The sequence below is a fragment of the Aulonocara stuartgranti genome (assembly GCF_965226115.1).
Source record: "Aulonocara stuartgranti genome assembly, chromosome: 18".
In the NCBI taxonomy this organism is placed as follows: Eukaryota; Metazoa; Chordata; class Actinopteri; order Cichliformes; family Cichlidae; genus Aulonocara; species Aulonocara stuartgranti.
The window spans coordinates 31,500,778-31,524,247 of record NC_138954.1 but is presented as its reverse complement, the minus strand read 5'-3'; the positions used below and the strand labels follow the sequence as shown (position 1 = coordinate 31,524,247).

At 38.7% G+C, this 23,470-nt stretch overlaps 1 protein-coding gene across 2 annotated transcripts; it reads right to left on the bottom strand.

Moving 5' to 3' along the window:
• Positions 1–402: 402 nt before the first annotated feature.
• Positions 403–22,009, bottom strand: LOC309693609 (polypyrimidine tract-binding protein 2-like). Of its 2 annotated transcripts, XM_082512996.1 has the most exons (17): positions 21,898–22,009; positions 20,625–20,646; positions 20,410–20,461; positions 19,949–20,112; positions 19,167–19,238; positions 19,004–19,075; positions 18,732–18,890; positions 17,407–17,517; positions 16,548–16,716; positions 14,141–14,218; positions 12,535–12,647; positions 9,731–9,764; positions 7,328–7,420; positions 6,846–6,962; positions 4,499–4,598; positions 2,988–3,065; positions 403–2,250 (listed from the first exon to the last, which is right to left on the bottom strand). In XM_082512996.1, exons 1-17 carry the CDS (start codon positions 21,903–21,905, stop codon positions 2,121–2,123), a joined length of 1,572 nt encoding a protein of 523 aa, XP_082369122.1. In that variant the 5' UTR covers positions 21,906–22,009; the 3' UTR covers positions 403–2,120. The 2 variants fall into 2 exon arrangements, with proteins under 2 accessions (XP_082369122.1, XP_082369123.1); XM_082512997.1 differs by lacking the exon at positions 14,141–14,218.
• Between the last annotated feature and the right edge of the window lie 1,461 nt (positions 22,010–23,470).

The window sequence follows — 23,470 nt, the reverse complement described above, 5'->3', positions numbered from 1 at the left end:
CAGCTACTCCATGTATGGAAACAAATATTCATGAGATAATACTAAATGGAAATACAATTGAAGACAATTATTTGAGAGTCAGAATGCCAAGGGACTCCGGTGGAATTTCACCCATTTAAAGCAGAAATTTCTTGGATGGTCTGTACCTCACAGCAGGTTGCGTTATTTCTGATTAATCCAAGCACCAAAAGGCTATAAACACAACAGAGGTAAAGCTCTGAGCCTTGTTCTGCTGGAGGTGTCTTCATATTAAAAATAATTTTGTTTTCTATTTTAAATGAGACTGTAGGCAGAACAAATGATGTTCCTTGGAGGTGCAGCGTTTTTTCTCTGCAAGTGTGGTAAGAAGAGAATAGCCAAAAGAGGGAAAAGCTGAGAGAAAGAAGTGAGAGCAGAGAGAAGTGAACAGAGTGAGAGACGTTTATTATAGATAAGGTACAGATGAGAGCAGAGGCCTGAAACTACCCAGACATACACAAACACAATTTTACTTGAGCTGGTTGGTAGAAAAGACGTGTTTAATTTGTGCTAATCTGAATCTTATCACAAAAGAAACTGAACTCAGGTAGAAAATTTACAAGAATCATCTAAAAACGGTCTAAAAATAAACTCTGCAGCTGGAAACAAGATCGAGAGGTGAGAGAAATAAAACCAACTTATGAGGCGACCTCAGCTGAAACAGTGACAAGTTTTGTGCGTCTCACTTTGATAAATAACCACGGACTGTCAAAGAGAACTGAAAGACAAGGTTTGCTTCTTTTTAAAATTAACAAGACATTTTTTCCAAACATAGGTTTACAACAAAAGATTGGCAATCATTACCAATACACATGTTGTTTAAAAACACAACAGTAAAATCAAACTAAAGGCACATGTACTTAGGTCCCGATGGGTTATCCTAATATCAAGAGACCAAAATGACATGTTGAACCCTTGTTTAAACAGATAGCATTAGCAAGAATCCTGTGCATGTGAGTGTGTGCATCCACTTACGGCTGCTTTTCCAATGACTAAGATGGGATTTAAACAGGAAACAGATGGCATCACCTTTGTATCCTTAATATGATTACAATGAGTCGATACATTCTATGTTGTGCTGTGAAGGACATTTCAGGGACATACATGTCCGAAACAAGCATAATTCACTTCAAACGATGACTATCATTCCTACAAATCTTTTTAAAATCATATAGAAAAAAGGTACAATAGACTTTCTAATGTTCTTTAAATGTAGAAACAATTTCCAAAATGATTGTTCAGAGACAGGATAACCAGCAAGAAAGTATGCAAGTGAAGGAAAAAAAAAACAGAAATGGTGAAATTCTGACACAATGACTCTTGTGCATTAAGTGTTAAAAACTGTTGTTACACTTGGTGTTTAAACTACATTTTAAAATGACTGGGTGTAGGTAAAGAAACCCCCTCTAAGTAACGAGTGCTTCTAATGTAATACTGGTCATATTTACATTTCTTTCGACTCCTGTATGCCCACTGCTAGATTTCTTTTTCCCTTGAACATGTCATACTTTGGCAATGAACTACATGAGATTTGAAGAAGCGGAACAGTCCAGAAAACATCTTAAAATAACAGACAACCAAAGAGGAGCAGAGACGATGTAAATGGCTTTCAGAACAATGCCAGCCTGATGTTTAAACTGGTATCTGCTGAAAGAGTAGGTGGTTCAGAAAGGAATACATAGAGAAGTGACTCAGACTTCAAAGATAAATTCAGGGAGAGGTCAACTCTGACAGACAGTTCAACACGAAATAAACCACAGACCGCACTTTAAATGAAAACTACCAGTCTGTACTGCTCTAAAGAGGATCTCAACACCAGGTTAGATTTGAAGTCTTTTTCACCTGTAACCCTGGTAAACAAAGATAACACATTCAGCTGGTGTTTAGTTGCTCTTTAACATGTTGTACGGATCAAAGCAGAACTGCCTCTGGGCTGAGACTGAGGTAAGCACTGCTTCTACTGGTTGAGAAAATATATTGTAGTGAAATTCTGATTTTCTCATTTTTTTCACTGAAAACTATTCCAAGGAAATTTTCAAAAAGGGGACCACTGACAGTGACTTGTTGGCTTGTCACAGATCTGAATGTGACAAGGATTTGGATTAGATGGTAGACTTTGAAAAGGAGACTTTCAGATGGTGATTTCCTCCCATGTCGTAGTTGTGAAGATCCATCAGGGCTTGGATCCCTTCCTCAACTGATGACATCTGGATCAAAGCCATCTTACGGTCTCTTAATCGGGAAACAAAGAAAAGTTGAATGTCACAGGGAGCAAGAAAAACATGTTCACTCATGTTCACTTCTTCTTTAACATTACAACTGCCAGAATTTGATAATTTGATTATTTCATTACAGGCTGCAATGTTCAAATATATATTAGAATGTTTTAATAAATCAATCAATAAACAGTTGGAGCTCAGGCTGCTGAGCTCTGGATTTCACTGCTCTGTACAGCCACCAGGTTCTCCATGTGTTCTCTCACACACTCCACCTTCTTTAACGCGCTCTGACACGACTTAGCATCCCACCCACGACCTTTCAATCCCGGAGTAACTATTCATCTTTTATCAATCCATCACATCCAGCTAGCTCTGCCTCATGTCATAGCAATATGCACATCAAAATGTGTGTAAACAATATGTGTTACTAGGCAACCCAACATGTTCTGTTCTTGTTATTCATTAATTTCTATGGGAACAAAATGATGTCCCATTTGATGAAAAAACCCATTATAGGAATGGTTTGGGAATATGAAATGATAGTGTTTTAATTTGACCACAGTTACATAATTTAAAAAATTCCAAAGGGTCAAAATGATCCCCTTGTGGTTCTAGTGTTCTTTTGTAAGTTACCCCAGTGAATTGCATGCTACTTATCTAAAGTGTTTCAAAGTTTACTGCTTTTAACTTAAAGTAGAACGAATACCACTTATAGTGTCTTAAATAACTTCATCCTGAAAGGTTACTTACTGGAAAAACTTGAAGGCCTTCACAGTCCCTCCACTGTTGGAGAACAGAAGACGCAGGTCATCCTCTCCTACCCCATCACTAAACAGGAAAACAGCAACTGTTATAACCTTGAAGCAAAGAATTATACACTGAACAAAAATATAAACGCAACACCTTTGTTACTGCTCCCATTCCCCATGGGATGGACGTAGAGACCTAAAATTCATTCCAGATACACAATATAACCATCCCTCCCAAACAGTGGTCACAAATCAGTCCAAATGTGTGGTAGTGGGCACATCTGCTATATTGAGATAATCCATCCCACCTCACAGGTGTGCCACATCAGGATGCTGATCTGACATCATGAGTAGTGCACAGGTGTACCTCAGACTGCCCACAACAAAAGGCCACCCTGGAATGTGCAGTTTTTTGCGCTATTGGGGGTCTGGGGACCCAGAACCGGTCAGTATCTGGTGTGACCACCATTTGCCTCATGCAGTGCAACACATCATCGCATGGAGTCTATCAGATTGTCAATTGTGGCCTGTGGAATGTTGGTCCACTCCACTTCAATGGCTGTGCGAGGTTGTTGGATATTCGTGGGAACTGGTACACGCTGTCGTATACGCCGGTCAAGCACATCCCGAACATGCTCAATGGGTGACATGTCCGGTGAGTATGCTGGCCATGCAAGAACTGGGACATTCTCAGCTGCCATCTGCCCTGAACAATGTGAACCATGATTCATCCGTGAAGCGCACACCTCTCCAACGTGCCAGACGCCATCGAATGTGAGCATTTGCCCACACAAGTCTGTTACGGCGACGAGCTGGAGTCAGGTCAAGACCCCGATGAGGACGACGGGCATGCAGTTGAGCGTCCCTGAGACGGTTTCTGACAGTTTGTGCAGAAATTGTTTGGTTGTGCAAACCAATTGTTCCAGCAGCTGTCTGGGTGGCTGGTCTCAGACGATCTTGGAGGTGAACCTGCTGGATGTGGAGGTCCTGGGCTGGTGTGGTTACACGAGGTCTGCGGTTGTGAGGCCGGTTGGATGTGCTGCCATATTCTCTGAAACGCCTGTGGAGACGGCTTATGGTTGAGAAATGAACATTCAATGCACGGGCGACAGATCTGGTTGACATTCCTGCTGTCAGCATGCCAATTGCACGCTCCCTCATTGCTTGTGGCATCTGTGGCATTTTGCTGTGAGACAAAACTGCACATTCCAGGGTGGCCTTTTGTTGTGGGCAGTCTGAGGTACACCTGTGCACTACTCATGATGTCAGATCAGCATCCTGATGTGGCACACCTGTGAGGTGGGATGGATTATCTCAATATAGCAGATGTGCCCACTACCACACATTTGGACTGATTTGTGACCACTGTTTGGGAGGGATGGTTATATTGTGTATCTGGAATGAATTTTAGGTCTCTACGCCCATCCCATGGGGAATGGGAGCAAAAACAAAAGTGTTGCGTTTATATTTTTGTTCAGTGTAAATAATACAATGTGTCCGTGGCTATTTTACCGAATGTTGGAGAGGTGAAGCGTTGCTGAGGGTGGAAAGATGTTCTGGAAGTTTTTTGATCCTGGCTTCTTAAAGCGATGGAGTGGTGAGCCAGAAAAATCTGTGTATTGAAAACAAAATATCCACATCTTGACAAAAACACCTGCTAAAAAGTTTTGCTAATAATTCAATAACCAAATCTAGAAACTACAAACATTTTTAGACTCATGGACTAGGTCAGGGGTCGGCAACCTGCGGCTCCGGAGCTGCATGCGGCTCTTTAGTCCTTATACTGCGGCTCCGCGTGGTTTGGGAAAATAAATTAGAAGTATTTAGCTGAAGTGTGATTTATTTATGTTAGTTCTTTTTTAACTTGTAGTTCTAAATTGGAAGATTACTGTGATATTGAAATATAAAAATAAAATTATATTCTATTATTTTTTCATTGCTCAAAATAAGCGTCACACTCGTGGAAGCCGGTGTACCCGCCGAAACGCCGTGCATTTATCGAGACTTTCAACCCCAGGTAGGCCAATTATGGATCTTCGGATCCACATTATGTCAGCAGCTGTTCTCCACCGTGAACTATGTTAAAAACAAACACCGCTCACGCCTCACAGACGACAGCTTACAGTCCTGCGTAAAGATGAAAGTCCCATTGTAAACATACCACGGCAGACCCGACGATGTTTCCATGAACATGCTTTTCAGCATCTCTTTATTGACCACTTTTCACACACGGTTGCTGTACGCATACAGCCGGCTGTAGCTTTTCAGCTCACAGCCCGACACATAATAACACAACAGCATAGATAGCACAGACGGGTGCTATCTATGCGGGTACCGCTCAGGTGCGTCGCCTGCCCTGCAGCGGCGCTGCAGACCACGCCCCGCCACACACATTAACCAGGTAAAATACATATTTAGGCAGAATTTAACAAATATCTATTTTTCATTTTTCAGCAGCATAGTGCTTTTTTACAATTATTTTTTAAAAGTCAGGTCAAAGCTCCAAAAGCTCCAAAAGCCCAAAGGCGATATAACAGTTTTTGTTTGCTACATGGATCATTTTAGTTCAGCTGGGTGTCTTTCCTTTTGTTATATTTCTTTAAGAGTTCAAAATGTGTTAATTGCATAAATAAAATGTAATTTTCTCTGAGGCACTTCAAGGATTTCATAAGCAACATACCTTAGTTGTTCACACAAAGCATAAAGGTAAAAACAGTATATACAGTGTTATCTTTATTTTAGATGTCAAAAAGTATTTGCGGCTCCCAGTGTTTTCTTTAGCGTGGAAATGGCTCTTTTGGTGTTAAAGGTTGCTGACCCCTGGACTAGGTGAACAATCTTTGAATATGGCATCTGGTTCTCCCAAGCAGGACAGCGCTGCCATTAAGACAGAGAAAAAACTTTCTAGCATCTTAAATTACCTTTATTACATATTGTTTTATGCAATATGTAACTAGATCAGGCCACAGCTGTTTTTCATCAAATAACAGTTGTTTCAATGTTCTTTATTTAAAATAATGAAGTTGGCGATAGAAGTGTAACATCCAAAGGGGCAAAGTGAGCAAACTTTTTTTTTTTTAAGTCAAGTCTCTCCTTTGACACACAATCATCTTTTTGGTATGCCACACAAATTTTGGTAAAGTCAAACATGTGGATCATAAATAACGAGATTTCCATACAGGATTTGTTGGAGTGTAGTGAAGGAAAAAACACAGAGCGTTGGGCTGCAGTGGCGACATCTGTAGGGAGCAGCTATTCTTGATGCAGGGCTTGACACCAGCTTTGGAGTAAGGCTGCAGTTATCACTTATTTTAGTAATCAAGTATTTCATTGATTATTCCATCGATAAATTGGATAAGAAATACTTTTGTCTCATTAATGAGCAATAATAAATATTCAAAGGTGCAAAAACAAAAGTTTTAGAAATTGTAGTGTTTTAAGTTTGTACACTGTTAAAAAATTAAAACAGAATGGCTGTCTCCAGCCTTCAGCCAGTTGTCTAATTTAAACACCAAATTGGATTACATTAACAGTTCATCTGCATGTTTCATTTTAACTTCTGTATATTTCAGTACAACCTTTGTAGCTTTACTGCAGATTTTTCACTGTGTAAAAAGTGGCAGTGGATGCGAGCAGCTGCAAAGTTTGCTTTTCTTCACATCAGAGTTTGTTAAACAGGTGGTTTGATGAAGGTAAGTACCAGCTGTTTCCAGTAAAGGTTTTAATGATGATTACAGGAAAAAGTGCTACTATTTTGGACAAGCCATTATACTGTGGCCTCCCGTGGCTGGGTTAATCCTTTGATACACAACAAGCAACATGAAAGATACTGCCTTGTTGCCTTCCAGGATCATCTTACCTTTAGTTAATAGTTGGTCATCCAGTCCTTCTCTGGGCAAAGCCACAGTCTGGTGTTTGGACAGTGTCACTCTCATCACTTTACCAAACACCTTCTGACCATTCAGGTGACTCATGGCTACAGGTGAGAAATGCAAACCAAGAGAAAAAAAAAAACTTGAAATCTGACAAATGTTGAGAATATGAAATTTTCTGATGCAGTGATTTTGATGATTACTGTACTGTAATCATCAAAATCACTACTCGAGTGACTTTGTACATGCAAATCTCAAGCGCTACAAAAACAAAAGCACATTTCATTTTCTTCATATCAATGAGAATCTTTAACAGAACATTTTTTTCAGTGAAATAATAAATAAATACATTTTTCCTAAAGAGTTCTTCAAAATATGTCAACTAGTGGAACTGGCAAGTTTTCACATTAAGCCTGAAACAGTGATTGTAAAAATACAAGCATCATGCCTTAAATGATCTCAAACTTACCAAGTTGAGCCTGGTTGCCATCTGACAGCTGAATCAGAGCACTGTCCTTTTTGTTGTAGAGTATCTTTACCCTTTGCACATCACCATAGACCCCTGAAGGTACAGAAAGAAAGAGCGAGAGAGAACGAGCGCGAGCGAGAGAGGGAGATCGATAGGAGAGAAAGAGAGCAGGGGAGAAGAGAAAGAAGACAGATAGAGCAGGAGAGATGGAGCCGACGAAGATAAAAAAAGGAGAAGTGTGAAGGATGGAAGGAATAAAGTTAGTGCTAGAAAGACAAATGAAAAAGATGGAATCTTCCCATTTGACTTCAACTTTAAAGTCAATAAAATGCCTCTGTGAACCTGAGTAGTTTTATATCATGACTGTGAACCAATGAGAAAATCGTGGTTGAGCTTTAGCAATGACACCTGATTGATTATTGAGCAGTGTATGCAGGACTCACAAATCCAGCCTAATAATGCAATTCAAAATGGAAAACTAGACACGGACATGGTCAAAAATACACGTCATTAAACAAATATAGAGTAAACTAAGTCAGGAACATGACTTAGTTAGAACTCAGAACGACTGATATCTTTTCAGTGATTTTGAATGGAGATATTTTGAACCGTGGACATCTTGGAGTTGCAAAAACTAAAAACTAGTTTATATGAGTGTAAAGGCAAGAAACTCTCGTGCTACTCGACAGTCCAATGTGACCTTTGTGACACAACTTATTTAGAGGATTGATTGGCTGCAAAATCCAACTGCAAACTGACTGCACTTGTTTAAAACAAAATCTAGGAAAAGAAGGATAGAAAGAAAAGTAGCGCAAGAATGAGTCTTAATGAGTACACAGGACTGTCGTGATCAACCTGATTATCAGTAAGGAAGGAAAAAATAAAAAACCACTAAAAGACACATGGTAGCCAAGGCACAAGGAGAAAGACAGCAGAAATCTGCAGGGATGCAATACTTTCTGCTGTGGTCTTTGCTAATAAACTTGAGAGTGGAACAAATATTTATTTTGCCATTTCATCTAAAACAAATTTTATCTCATTTGTGGTCGCTGTGGTGCTCTAACAACGCTTCTATTACTTCTACTGGCTGTAAAACCTTTCAGCACTCACTTTTACAATGAAGCAGTTGAATTACATTTTCACAGGCAGATGTTCAATGTATTTAAAGGTTAGTCCTAAAACAATAGTCAGGTGTTCATATCAACACTGAAACAGGTTCCTAGTCATTAAATAATCCCTTTCCTAATGCACTTTTAGGGTACAGTTTTAAAATTATAAGAAGAAGAAAAAAATTAGGGTGATTAATGCAAATACTGGTTCAAGCACTGGCTGGCTGGGGCTTGTTCTCCCTGTACCTGCATGGATTTCCACTAAAAAAAAATCCTGCTTCCTCCCACAGTCCAAAGACATGCATGTTAGATTAACTGGTGATTCTAAATGGCCATGGACATTAAAAAAACATTTTCTCTTGTTTTTACTGGTCTGTGTGTGCTGTGGTACGAGAAACATGCAAAACTAAAGATATATCATAAACTGTTAAGCTCAGTCTGAAACCTTGTCAATGCCAGCTACACGTACAGAAGCTGCTCAGCCATGGAAAACCATGCTGTGAAGCTCCTGGTGGACAGTTTTTGTGTTGATGTTAATGGCAGAGGATGTTTGGGTCAGCAGAGCATTAGTGACCCCTCTCTGTACCTTTACTTTACTTTTACGATTTGAATTATTGCAACATCACCATTTTATTTTTGTACCATGCTCCAATTCAATGAGTTCTTCCACAAATTGCAGACTGCATGGCTAGATGTATAATTTTATACTCCTGTGGCAAAGAGTCAAAACACACCTAAATTTTAAGATTCCCCATACTTTTGTCCATATACCATACATTTTTTCCATGCTCAGTATGAACAATTAAAAGCTCTCTCAGTGTTCACAGAGACACCCGACTATTGACTTGAAAAAATTCTTAAGTTGAAGAAAATATGGTGCAGTATTTTAGATACATATATGCAGTTGACAGTTTGGCTTTTTCGTCTTTCTGCAATTGTACATGTAAAAAGAAAACACCAACAACAAAAAACCAAACAGAAACTTGTCTTTTGACTGAAGGCCTGCTACACCAACTGTGGACCAGGCAGAGTTGTTATGCGTTATAGGGTATATATGTAAGTGGTTTTGGTGTCTTGAGTTTAGAGATAAGCTGACCGAATGGACAATCTGTCAGACTCACTGCACTTTTAATGTGGTGACAGAAGTATATTTGAACTCTTGAGTACACAATATAATAGAGAAAGGCTTGGAAATACAGGAAGATACAGAAGTCCACGACATCACTGAAGAAAGTGAACAAAACTTGATTAACAGAGAGAGATATACAGATAGAATAGTAGAGGTTGAACATACCGAAGAGGGTAAAGAGACTTTGAGGCGTGACCATCTTTAGAGAGAGAGACCGCAGAGCAGAGGACAGGAAGAGGAGGAGCAGAGGAGGAGGAAGAGGAGAGACGAAGGTAGAAATCAGACCGCCCAGCGTTGGACGAGGGGTGGTGGTTTCCATGATGGTGAGGGGTGGAGCAAAGATGAAGGCCATGGGGGAGTGGGAGTTTCGGAGAGGAGGAGGGTCAAAATGGCAAAACCAAATTGGTTTTAGATCAGAGTGAGAAAAGTGAAGAGTAAAAAGTGAGAAAGGAGGCAAAATAATTCAGGGCAAATGTAGATGATTGGTTAAGAGAAGTGTGCGGCAGTAAAGAATGGATGGCCACATGGAGAGAAAATAAATGTGTGAAGGGGGAGCAGAGGAGGGAAAAAAGGAGGCAGGGAAAGGAGAAAGGAGGAGAGGAGGACAAAAACCAAAGCAGAGGTCAGTAAACAGAGCATCAGTGGAATATCAACGGAGTCTGATTGATTGCTGGCTGGATTTCAAACACACAGTCCAGTTTTGTTTACACACATATGCAAACATTTCTTTCGGAATGCATTTAACAGCGAAGAAAACAAAACAAAACAATGGAAGGCAGGTAGAATAATAAACAAAAAAACAAAGAGTGAGTGGAAGAGTGAGCAGCAGGACACATCAAACCAAAAGGACACAGTACCATGAAGCAGATGGCTGGAGGCATCGAGCACCACAAGAACCACCATCCATGTCTGGCAGATCAAACTGACAAGTGTGGAGGAGCTTTATACAAACAATGGAGCTAGACCACTTAAATGCAAAGCAATAAATTATTCATTCAAACATTACTAGGGATGCACCAATCCAAGGCAATAACACCTGTAATATACCTGCTAATACGGAGTACCGATCCTTCACCTCACTGTGCAATACCTTGTGCAATACTTTTGTAAATAGTCAACGGTGCAATAGACTCAATACTTGAAATGTGCAATTCACTTGTATTTTTATTTTTATTCCTATTTATTCTATTTATCCCCTTCGTATATTTTATTTATATTGTCTCTGTATTTATATATATGTGTGTGTGTATAACTCTGTAACTTCTGTCGGTGCTGTGCTTTTTTGGAAATCGAATTTCCCAGAGGAACCCACCCGAGGGATTAATAAAGTTCTATCTTATCTCTCTTATCTCTTATCTTCAATAGTCCGCTAGTACTAAAATACAAAGCTGTTTCCATCCCTCTGAGGAGGAGATTCGGAATCATTGTTTGTAAAAGCAAACTACAATGAAAGAATGCATTTGTGTCATTTAAGCTCAGTGTGACACTACTGTGATGTCATTAATGGTCACACTGGTTTCTCATTGGCCCGCTGTCACTGATACCTAATATAGCTTTCAGAGTCATGACTGGCATTGGGTCGGCGCATTCCCATGTACGGCAATTTAAAACCAGGACGATCTAAAAAGCTATTCATAAAAGAACATGTATTCATTTTACAAATTTCATCCTATTTAAAAAAAAAAAATCTAACATTTCAAATAAGTCCTTGTGTCATCACTATAAGTAGTCCAACCCTGGAACAAGATCCTCTGTGTTAACAGAGGCCATTGCCAAAACAAGGGTGTCAGTTTGTCACATTTTACTACTACCAAAATTAGTCGAAAAATTTTAGAATGTTCAAGATGGATGAAAGCTTTTTTTAAAGTTTTGCTCATTGTCTGGGACTTCTTTTACTATGAAAACTGGAAACTCAAGTCTACTGTGTTAAGACAGCTAAAATCCATCCATACATTTGATGACAGAGTTGAGAAAGAATGAGCAAGTGACTGAAAAACATCACTTGGGTTCAACACTTACAATATGAAGAATGGCCACACCACACCCAAACACTACTTAACAAATGGACTGTATTGAGCAGACTCCCAAGTGTATGTGGAAGTTGCTGCTCTCAAGCGGATTGGTCACCAGAGAAAACTGTGTGCTCTTATGAAACGGTCAGGATACAGCTCCTGCACTAAGGGTAGAAGTGTGAAACCACTATTTTACTAAGAAGTCCATTTCAATACAGAGAGGGACAAAGACAGACAGAGAGAGAGGAAAAGAGAAGGAGTCTGATAGAGAGATGGAACACAGAAAAAGATAACAGGTACAGAAGATACTGGAAAAACAGATGACAGAATAGTTGCACATTTACACTTAGAAAATTAACAAAAACTTGAAAGACTAAATAGAATGCTATGATAAAAAATATACAAGTATGCAGGTGTTTATTACAGAGAAACCTCTCACCATCTGACAGACACAATGGGATCAAACATGAAGTAGTTGAAAATATTTTAAGACAGTAAAATTTAGGACTTGTGATGGGTCTTGGAGAACAAAATCAATCTGGAGATTCATCTCTCTCTCACACAGACACAAAAACACACATATACAGACACACACACCCTCACACCACTCCCTAACAGTCATTCCTGAATCTGAGAAAGTTCTTGAAAACAAGATAAATTGGCCAATCCACACTAAAGGCCAATCCACACTGGACAATTTAAGTGGGGAAAAAAGTTTTGGTGCTAAGTGAAGAAAACCCTGAAACAGCTTAGGGGTCAAGACGATGTATTATACTTTAGCTAAGTGGAGGAAGATATGGGAAAAATTTAGCACACAAAAGACATAGCACACATCCAACCACAGCCCACACAGGAATTTACACTACTACCAACCTCAGCAGCATCCAACAATTCAAATAAGTGCATTTTACAGAACTTAAAAATATTACTTTAACATTATGCACATGGTTTGTGTACCTCTTCATTTAGGTTGGATGCCAACAGGACCCCTGACACTCCTGATCCTGATAGAGCAACGCGACCTGCAGCTGCTGCTGCCGCTGCTGCCGCACTCAGAGGGCTGATGGCTCCTGTTCGGAAAGCACAAGAGAAGGCACATCTCAGAATTAGACACTAAACTACAAAAACTAGAAACACCAACACACTTGTTTATTGTCAGCTAACTGCATGAAGCATTGGCAAGGCTATTATTTTTAATCAGTTTAACAGATTCTAAATGAAAGAACTACTGTGATCTGAAATGCGAAATATGTAACAATTCCTCAAATGTGATAAAGAAAAAAAGACATGAAAAGAAATCAAAATGGACAACCTAACCAATTCAGGGTAGGGTCTGACATGATTGAGGTTATTGGTGGTATGACAATTGCCATTTAACTTTAGCTATCTCAACTTTAAAAAAAAAAAAAAAAAAAAAGGAGTACTTGTTGGCACTACAGAAATGAAAGGGAACGGTCACCAAAGTGAACATTACCTGCACTATACCATTTAACATTTTTGCTTCTTCTCTATAGAGGTAAACCACATAGAGAAGCAGGGCTTCCAGTAGAAAAGCTGTTAGCCCCATAACCTTCAAAAGTCAACATCATTCATACAGCAAAGAATGATCAAGGCTGCTGTAATCTGTAAATGGGGAACATATGTGGATGGATAACAGCTAAACAGTTAAAACAACAGTAAATAATATAAGTTATTATTGAGTTGTTTGTTTGTTTTTTTAATTAACCTTTAAAGCTTTTTCCAAGTTGCTTTTATTTCATACCCAATAAAAATATGCTAGTGGATACAGGTAACAGCTGTAACTGTACAGCTGGGGGAAGGTGTAGCTGTCGACAACAATGAAGCACACATAACATTCCCCCCCCCCAAATCTCACTGCATTCAACTAACAGGGCCATTTGAATCAACACAGATTTACACTCTCAACAAAGACCCCTCATTTTAAAACATGGGGAAGAAAAACAACCATGAGCAAAGTTTTCACACATCTGACTGAATATTATTTCTATATATTTTTTTTTTTACAAAAATCAACAGCCATAACATACAACCTGCATTTAAACCATTTAAGTGTTTTGGTGAACAGAACAAGTTAATCTACAAAGAGAAATTCTTCAAGACTTCAAAACGCAGCAATCTTTAAATCTCTGAAACTGTCAGTATTGCTATTAAATTAAGCTGAAAAAGCACAGTTTAAACAGTTCAACTAATTTAACACAACCTATACATATATTTAAATATTAAAAATAAGATTAAAAAAGCTCATAAAAATAGTTCAGGTTAATCAATGCCAGCACATTATTGGGAAAAAACATTTATTATGTGATGAACTATAATAATACAGGGGACTGCAAAGAACCCAAGTGTTTACAAGATGGTAAACAGCAGTTTCTTAAGGCCACTATTTGCCTCATTTATATATTTAGTTCCAAAATCAACCGACCTATTTCGTAACCACTATTCTTTTATAGTAATCATAGCTGGACATGACAGGAGACAGGGCAGCAGTAACAGAGGCAGAGTCATGGAAAAACAAAAATAAGAAAAAAAAAAGTATAGGTACCTCCACCCTGGGAGAGGGAGAGAGAAGATGAGTAACCTCCTCCACTAGAGTAGGAAGCTAGTGCTCCAGATGGGGTACCTACAAGACAATAACAGCTAGATTTATACCACACAACACTTAGCTAACCTAGCACCAAAGAGTACAAATATCACAAAAATCCATACTGGCCTAAATAACAGTATTATATTTAATGAGTTATTACAGTCAATAAGTAAATATTTATCGAAAACTACTCAGATAGTGCATGTCAGATACTGCATCGTCACCAGATTAGAAGAGACAAAATTAACATTAAAAAAAGAACTCTGTGCTTAAATGAGATCTAAGATATATCAGCATTACAGCACGGCTGCAATACACCAGCAACCTGTAAGCTGACACCTCACAAAAAGAGGAACAGAGATGATTTATGTACAAGTAGAATGACCAGAGACAAGTTACGGACATCCAAAAGTCAGTATACAAATGGTGTCATTTGCTATGAATAACGTGTACTTGTCTAAGAAAAGAAACTTGCTTCTCAAATAAAATATAACAAACTGACCCACAGCTACAACCTGATGGAAATAAATGCAAGTAAGATCTCTTTTGCTTCAAAGATGGAAGATACTTCTCTATGTCTACAGTTTAATTTGTAGCTACTACAACAAACTTGTAATCTTGTAATGTAAGCTTGTAAGAATTTGTGTCGTTTGCCGCAACTATATTTGGCAACAAGCATTATGCTTCCCAACCATAAGCAGTTCGTTGAGATGACCCGGTGCACCTACTGTACTGACCCAGAAGACGCATATTTAGGAAGCCTGTGAGAAAAATAAGCTTTCAATATCCTGTATAAACAGCAAAATGACTAATGTGCACTACACTGCAAAAAGCTGGGTCTGTTTGAAAGTCACACTCTTGATTGGTTGATCAATTCAAATACTTGCCCCTTCCTAATACACAATACAGTAACAAAGTTGATTGTTTTGCAGAATATATTCAGAGTGATTAATGAATAACATTAATGTAAAAGGGAAGAGCACAAGGGCAGTAGAAACGAACACCAAGTTTATGAAGACAATAACACGAAAAGTTGCTTTTGTGTCTGATACTGCATAAATTGCAAAAGTATGAAGTATTGCACATTTCTAACTGACTCCCATGCACCATCAACGACTTGTGCAATATATTTCTTTGTAACGGTTTCGTGCTAGACTTTATCAGGCTAAAGAGGACAACTCATAATATTACCCAGAAACTTTAAACACCCCAGACCAGACCCTAGCACCAAGTCAGTTATACTTATGGGATATTGATCTGGTCAGGTAAATAGCAAAGGGCAAGGCTAATCAGGTACAGCTGCTTTGGTGTTAATGAAAGTAACAACAGGTGCACTAGTGGGGCAACAATGTGACAAGAACGGTTTACAAGTAGGGACCACTGACAAGTTTTCCTCTTTATCTTTTCTAATGTTTTTTAACTAGTTTTGCATTCTGCTATTATCAGTGTCTCTACTGGTAGCGAGACGCTACCAGCGATACCTAGCCCCTACAGAGATTGGACAGGTATTCCAACTCCTCCAGTATGGCACATCGATACGTGCCACGGCCAGAAGGTTTCTTAGTGTCCGATGTCTCCCAGGACAGTCTCGGGAGATTCCAAGACACAGATGGGAGACAGAAATCTTGCCCAACACAATGACCTCCAGGAGACCAGTAGTGTAAATTTCCAAACTGACCAAACAAGAGAAACAGACTTCACAAGGGTGGCTTAGGGTCCAGTGTTCTCTAGTGGGCCCTGGACTCACTGCCTGGCACTGTGGAGCCCGACTGGCATTTGCCACAGAATACCAGAATTGGCAGGTCAACCACTTGCGCACTGTGTTTTTCAGAGATTAGAAAAAGCAGGTTCATCATGAGCACATGTGAACGATCTGAAAGGGTCTGGAGAATCCAATGAGAACTTTATGCTTCCAGTTGGATGGTCATAATTGTCTGGGGAGGCATACACATGAAGGGACCCACACATGTCTGCCAGATCATTTATTCACTTTAATTTTCAAAGTTAATTTTAAATGCATCCCTCTGTAGGTCCAACAATCTATTTACTTGCATTTATTGGCCTTTATTGATTGATTATTATAATGACTAACTGCATTCTTTATTCTCTATTCTTAAATACACAAACAAATACAGAGCGGAAAGGATTACGACATATTCAGTGTAACTGTAATAATGTGTCGGTAAACTGGCTTCAAATTCACTTCCTTAAATTGACCCATGACTGGCAAAAGAATTTCTTTGTGGATGTGTTCCATCTAAAGCAAAAAAATGGAGTTATGAACGTGACAGTACAGGGTTATGGATAAATGGAGGGACAGATAAGTTGATGTTTGATAGATGGATTCAGGAGGTGGTCTATTTACCCAGTAAAGAATGATCCTTGTTGGTTGACTCTCCATCTCCTGTAGGAAGATCAGGCCTGGTGTAATCTCGACTCTTATCATTGTTGTATTTGACGTTAACGTTGACCAGTTTACTGAAGTCTATCCGCAGAGTACAGCATGAGTTATAGATGTTCTGTCCATCCAAAGACTGAAGTAAAAGGAACAAAAGAGAAATAAAAGCTTGTACAATAGTCTCCAAAAGTTGATTCTGTTCATGCAGTCAATGTTGTGGTATCAAATACTGAAATTTTTTTAAGATGTCAGACGAAATCAATAGAGCAAAGCACTTCCTAACTCATATTTTGAGGTCAGTACCAGATTATTATTTTTATTAATAACAACAACAACAATAACAACAACGACAATGTTGTACAACTGTATTTTGGTACATAGATGGCGACAGATAGAAAGACAGATCTAAAGCCTACAGAGATATACTTTAATAACCCTGGAGAAAAGAAAGTGTTAGACACTGTTGCTACTCTGTCAGCATGTAGTGGCTCAACACATTAAGCATTGTTTTTTCTGGTTTTGTCAGCCATTTATGCATCTGCCTGCATACTTTATTTGCGCTTCTACAACAATGGGAAGGCAAAGACCTATTGCAGTGTAACTAGGAAGGATTCAGGGCTATCTGATCCAGCCCTTACTATATGCTTTATCGAAATTAAAGTTTTAAGCCTAATCTTAAAAGTAGAGAGGATGTCTGGCTCCTCAATTAAAACTGGAAGCTGGTTCCACAGAACCAAGAATCCTGGAATCTGCTTCCCATTCTAATTCGAAATAAGTAAGTCTGCATTCTGAGTGTTAGCTCCAGTTTGTGTATTTGTGGCCCCACCAGTTTAGCTTGCTGTGCATTGACGGGGTCACTGAACTGCAGAAGAGCCTGGAATTGGTTGTTCTTGGTGAAGGTTATAATCTTCATTACGGTCCCAAACTTACTGAAGATCTGAGAAGAGGAAAAGAAAAGAAAAAAAAAAAACCAAACACCATAAAACCATGAGCAGCAAACTTAAACTGAGTAAGGTTCACAATTTTTTCTTTTTTTTAAATGTATTTTGAGGTCTTTTTACCCCTTAATTGTAATGATGGACAGTGGAGACAAGAGACGAAAGCTGGGAGAAAAACCACGTGCAAAATGTACAGTAAATGGCCTCGAGGCAGATCAAACCCAGGATTCTGTATTAAGGCTATATATAGGTCACATGCTCAACCCAGTGAGCTAAACCAGTGTCCCACCAATTAGATTTGTTATGATAACAGTTTCAAACTATATAGACAAATGACTAGTCAGCAAAAACAGCTTTTGAAAAGTCTTATGGGGATGATGATCAATGTGGGGATGCACCGATTCATTTTTTTCCAGATAACATCCAATACGTTGGCTGCGGACATCTGCCAATGCTGAGTATGATGCGATACCAGTTTTAAATTAAGTCGCTATCCTGCCTACATAGTGCTACCAATTACAGTCACAGTAATTAATGCTTTTTCTTCTCACAGACACTTGAAGTGTGGCACTGCTAAAGATCTGGAGGCAAATAATATGAGTGAGTTGACAACATCATGTTATGTTACCATAATAAAAGCTTCCCATGAAGTGTTAAACCAAACCAATGTCCTTCACTCTGGGACCTGATGTAATGCCTCTACGAAAGAATATAATAGGAGTGAAAGTGAACGAGGGAGACAAAGTGAGAAAAAGCAAAGTTGTGTCATCCTATGTTTTCAGTCATGTCAGGTCACTCTAACCACAGTTTACAGTTGAGCAAGAAAACTTTGTTGGCAATGAGAAATGCATCCAAACTGCTGCTGCTTTGTATAACTGAGGTTAGCTTTATGCTACCTTAGCTCTGCAGCTAGCTGTTGGATAGCACACAAACACAGAATTGAAAGGAAGGACTCAAACTATAGATCAGTCCATTGTCATGACATCTTGTAAAGCGCTTTGAGTGCTCAGTAGAAAAGCGCTATATAAGAACCAGTCCATTTACCATTTTTACCATCCAGTTTTGGGGTCAGTACTGGATATCTGATCGAAATATCGGATATATGCACCCTTAGTTTATTTCTGTGCTCTTTTTCTGACCTGTAGTCCAAACATCAGAAAATACCAGACTGTGAATATCAAACATAATGCCAAATTTAGTATTCATGTTTTACCTGTTGTAGAACATCTAATGTGACAGGATAAAACATGTTGTCAATGATAATTCGCAGGACAGGGCTGGGGGGTGGAGTTAAGTCCAAAACTCCTGGGTCAGAGGACGGAGAGCTTCCATCCTGAACTGCTGACACTGCCTGCAGTACTGCCTGGGCCCTCTGAATGGAAAGAGAAAAGACACAACAATATAAGGTGATTTAAGATTAATTCATCGAGGACTGGGTGAAGGACAGTCTTTAGTGTACAAATACAAATAAATAAATCCATCTACCTGGTTAAGAGCAGAGTCTGTTTTCAGTTCCTTATGGTTGGAATACTGGATGAAGACTGGAGTATTTCTGACCTGAATACAATACAAATCCACATATTAGTTACTAAGAATTAAAGCAACAGCGGAAAACATTAATGCTTATAGAAAAGGTTGTACTTCAGACCTGTGGTGTGACAGCTGTGTAGTAGTTCACCATAGTTACAGCAGCTTCCTCTGTGCCCAACTCAAGAAAAGCCTGGAAAGGTACACCATGTTCAACTTTTGAAGAATGATAATGCTACAGTTGAGGTGACAAAAAATCCAGGAAAAAATTAACACAAATGGCTAATTTCACAGAGCATCAATAACACCAATGAAAGCCCCCGGGGAACAGACACAGTCTCACTGAATTTAATGAACTAGTAAGTCCACCTGTATTCATAACTGGCCAGACGCTCATTCAATATAGGAATGAATTTTTGGGGGGGAAATAAACTCTGCTCACCTTATGTTAGTAATGGCTTTCCGTGACTAAAATAATGTGAGAGCTTTTTTTTCTAAATTTGCTGTATTTGAATAGAATAGAATTCAACTTTATTGTCATTGCACATGCACATGCAAATATTAGCATATTTTGATAGAGAAACGTAACTGTTACAAGAGTACTCGCTAGGAAAGTTTTGTCCTTTCAACATTTGCTTTTGGGGGTAAAGTGATAACTAGTATTATCTTCTTTTGCAGTTTACAATGTAAAATCATCTATTTACAGTATTCAGTTCTTGGATTCTGACAAATCACACCACTGCTGTTGTGACACCTTTGGAATAAGGGAGCGGCTGAAAATAGCCTTTTTTCCTTGCATTAGGCCCAGTGCATAATAGTTAATTTCCCATTCTGTGTAAAAGTTGAATGTTTTATTTTCCATCCTAGCACTAGCCGAAACGAGAATATTTCACTGTAGCTCACCTGGTTTTTCCCCTTTAGCATCAGTATATTGGTGACCTTTCCAAAGGGCAGCCCCAGAGCGATGACTTCAGTCTCTGACACCTCATTGGGAAGTTTTCTGATGTGGAGGACTCTGGAGGGAGGTGATTCGTCCAGGCGTTGTTTCTTACTGTCACTGCCATTCGCTGAATATGCACATATAGACAAACATTAAGGATCAATAGCTTTTCATATCAAACCACACAGTTTGGGTCATGTTATTGGGCATACTTGTTCACTGACACATTTTCAAGGATCACTGTAACAAAGAAGTAAGAACAGAACTATTATGAACTTGTAATGTGAAATCATGACTTGACAAAGAAAAGAAATATTGGGAACCGTTAGCACTGAATTTATCTTTTAGGTCACGTATCATATGCACGTAAAACACTTTTTAAGGAGGTGCTTGTGGGTTCCATTCAAGCTACAACTGAACTCACCAGTCATAGAGTTGGGGCTGCTACCGTACATGTTGAGCTCATCTGAGCCTCTCTAGTAAAACAAGCAAAAAAAGAAAAAAAGTTAAAATTTCTATGTTCAACAAAATCTGAAAGGTATACAAAGAAAAATCTAAAAGATCATGTCAAACAGTCAGGGAATACATAATTGTTAAGAGTAGAGGGAAAAAAAACCAAAACTCAGCAATACAACTTACTTTCACACCAACCGCAACATCACTGCCAAAAACAAATGGGAAAAGAGATTAAGGATAAACTGCAAATCTCGTGAGCACTGAAACAATGTAATTGTTCTCATAATTAAAACCAAAATTGAAGTATTGCTTAGTAAAATTGGAAATGATTATGTTGCTGGTGAGAATTTAACTTGTGTTCATTTATTACTGTCGATACTTTGGAGCTCTGATGACTGCACAGATACAACTATCAATGCAGTCTGTAAAACAACTGATTTTCTTATTTCAGAGCTTTAAGTAGAAACTGTACCGTCTAGGCGAGTAACAAAAATGACAAAGTATATGTCGTTTTGGTGCCAATATTCCCTTAAATCATATTACTACTCGAAGAAAAACAATACAGATCACATTTGTTCTGTTTCAACACACCCACCAACTTTACAGCCTGCTTTGAATATGGCCATATTTACTAAACTGATATACGTTCCTCTTACACACCTTTTGTTTATCCATTTTCTTTCCAAATGTACAGTCCGAGCAGTATGAGCACCTGATACTGATGCTAAAGTGTTTTAAAACAAACCTAAATCCAAAAAACCGCCTTTATTTATTGCATTATTTTGCATATAGTTAACTGCACAAACTGTTGTGCGACGCACTCTCACAGTGAAATAATAATATATATATTTTTAAACCCTTAATGTACAATACCCCGACAGAGGTGAGTGTAGCATACATTATTCCAGACAAAGGAGCCTGCTTTCAGTTAATGCGCGAGCAGCTCCAACTGTCAAGTCATGTCGGCTTTGACATGATTCATTAACGCCGGGTTAACTAATCGCTTATTAAAATTGTAATAACTGACAGTAATAGTCGCCAATGCCATGAAACCACTTACATTGATTCCACTGTTACCGGCAGCTTTGTTAATGTAGCAAGCAAACGTTCAATTTTATTTTACACACAAAACAATGCATTATTACGTCGAAACGCATAAGTGTCTTAATCTAACTAGGTTGTTAACACGAGGCATTACCATTACGTTAGAAAAAGACACATAAAACATACTGCTGAATAATGCTCCCCACACAATCAAGACATTTCAGTAATACATTTCGTGACGTTAGCTAGCTAACGTCGTGCACTTCGCTTTATACAGCTTCACGATTTGCAGGGGAGCTAACATTTAGCCTGTGTCAAACCGAGCAGGGGAAATGCTTTATTCTGAATACGGCCCACGCATAGCTGTGGAGGGCACACCCAAAAGCACCAGCTGCAACATAAATACATTTACCCGTCCATTGCAGCTCTTTGTCCTCTTCTGTCTGTTGATATTTCTGTACTCTTCGATGCGGACACTCTAAGCAAAATGGGCGTTCTTCTTCTTCTTCCTCTTCGTGTCTTTTAAGGGTGAACAACAGTAACATCAGGTGCTTTACTGCCAACCTTTGCTGAGGAGGGGAAAGGGAGATCGACTGTAGAATTTTAGAGGCTGCTTGAAGCTGGCTCCAAAAGCAAATGAATCTCTACAGACTCATATGCTTGAATTATATTTATGTTAAAATCCCTGCGTAGGATAAAACATCAAATCATGAGCAAATAATTTAATTTCACAGACACACTGCCACTTGCACACGGAACAACCCAGTCCTGCAGAAGTCTACAACATGCTTGTGAGAGTGTCTGCTTGGTGAGCACTGCAGCAGACTCCAGCTCTAACAGGCAGCTATGCTCTTAATGCTGAATTCCAGTGGTAAATTGGTGTAATTTTTGACAATGATATGAATATATGCCCCTGTGCACCTGCAAAAAGGCCCAGCACTGACCAGGTGTCAGAGGTGAGCATCGCCTTCACATCATAATCAGTCAGATCCTTTACAGTGGAATGGATAGGGATATAAATTACAGAAATGACTATGTCTGTTTGTGAAGCTACTTGTGGATCATATTGTACTGTGTTCTCTTGACAGACATAGCTCCTACTTGAACGTTTGTTTTGTCTTCCTGAACAGACAGACACAAGCATATATTAGGGATGTCTTTTTTAAAACAAACAAACATCAGAACTAATAAATCTGCTATATATGGGATGATTTCTGAAAAATTACCAGAGCACAGCAGGATGATGAGGCGAACTGTTTGTTTTGGGGGTTTTTTGTTAAAAAGTAAAGCTGAAAGAAAAAGAGTGTGCTAGCAGGACATAGTGAAAAATAGTCAATTTCAGCTTCTAGGGTGAGATGAATTTCCCACGGACCACCAGAGTGGCAAGGTCAAAGACTCATAAAAAACATTTAAATGTGCAGATTTATAGCGAAGAACAAGCGCTTTTCTAAAATATCTAAAATGTATTTTATACAACCCCAGTTTCATGAAGTGAATGAAATCTTTTAAATGAATATTGTTCTTAGTTAGTCTAGTTAACGATCATGTTAAAATATTTTTTAAGGGTGATAAGGGACTAATATTAGTAAGAGAACAAAGCACATTTCCTAGTGCAAAAAAGAGGAAATCTAAAAAAAAAAAAAAAAAGTGTTTCCCAAAATAGTGATTTTTAGCTTCTTGAATTGATGAGGAAAAGGTGACAATGTTTTTCCTGAATTTAATGCTACATTTTAAAAAGAAACTAACCAAATACTCAAGGGAAATATTTTCAAACCATTTCAAAGGTTGTTTCAAAATGTTTCAGCAACAAAAAGCTTCCAGCCTAACTAAACTCAGCCACGGAATTCTTACCGTTCACAGAAATTAGAGGTAAAGTGTCTACTAACCTCAAACTTAGAATAATCTAACCAGCCCAGAATGTATGTTGTTTACATGCACTAGTGCAACTTTCATGAATATATATGAATATATAGGAACAATAATAT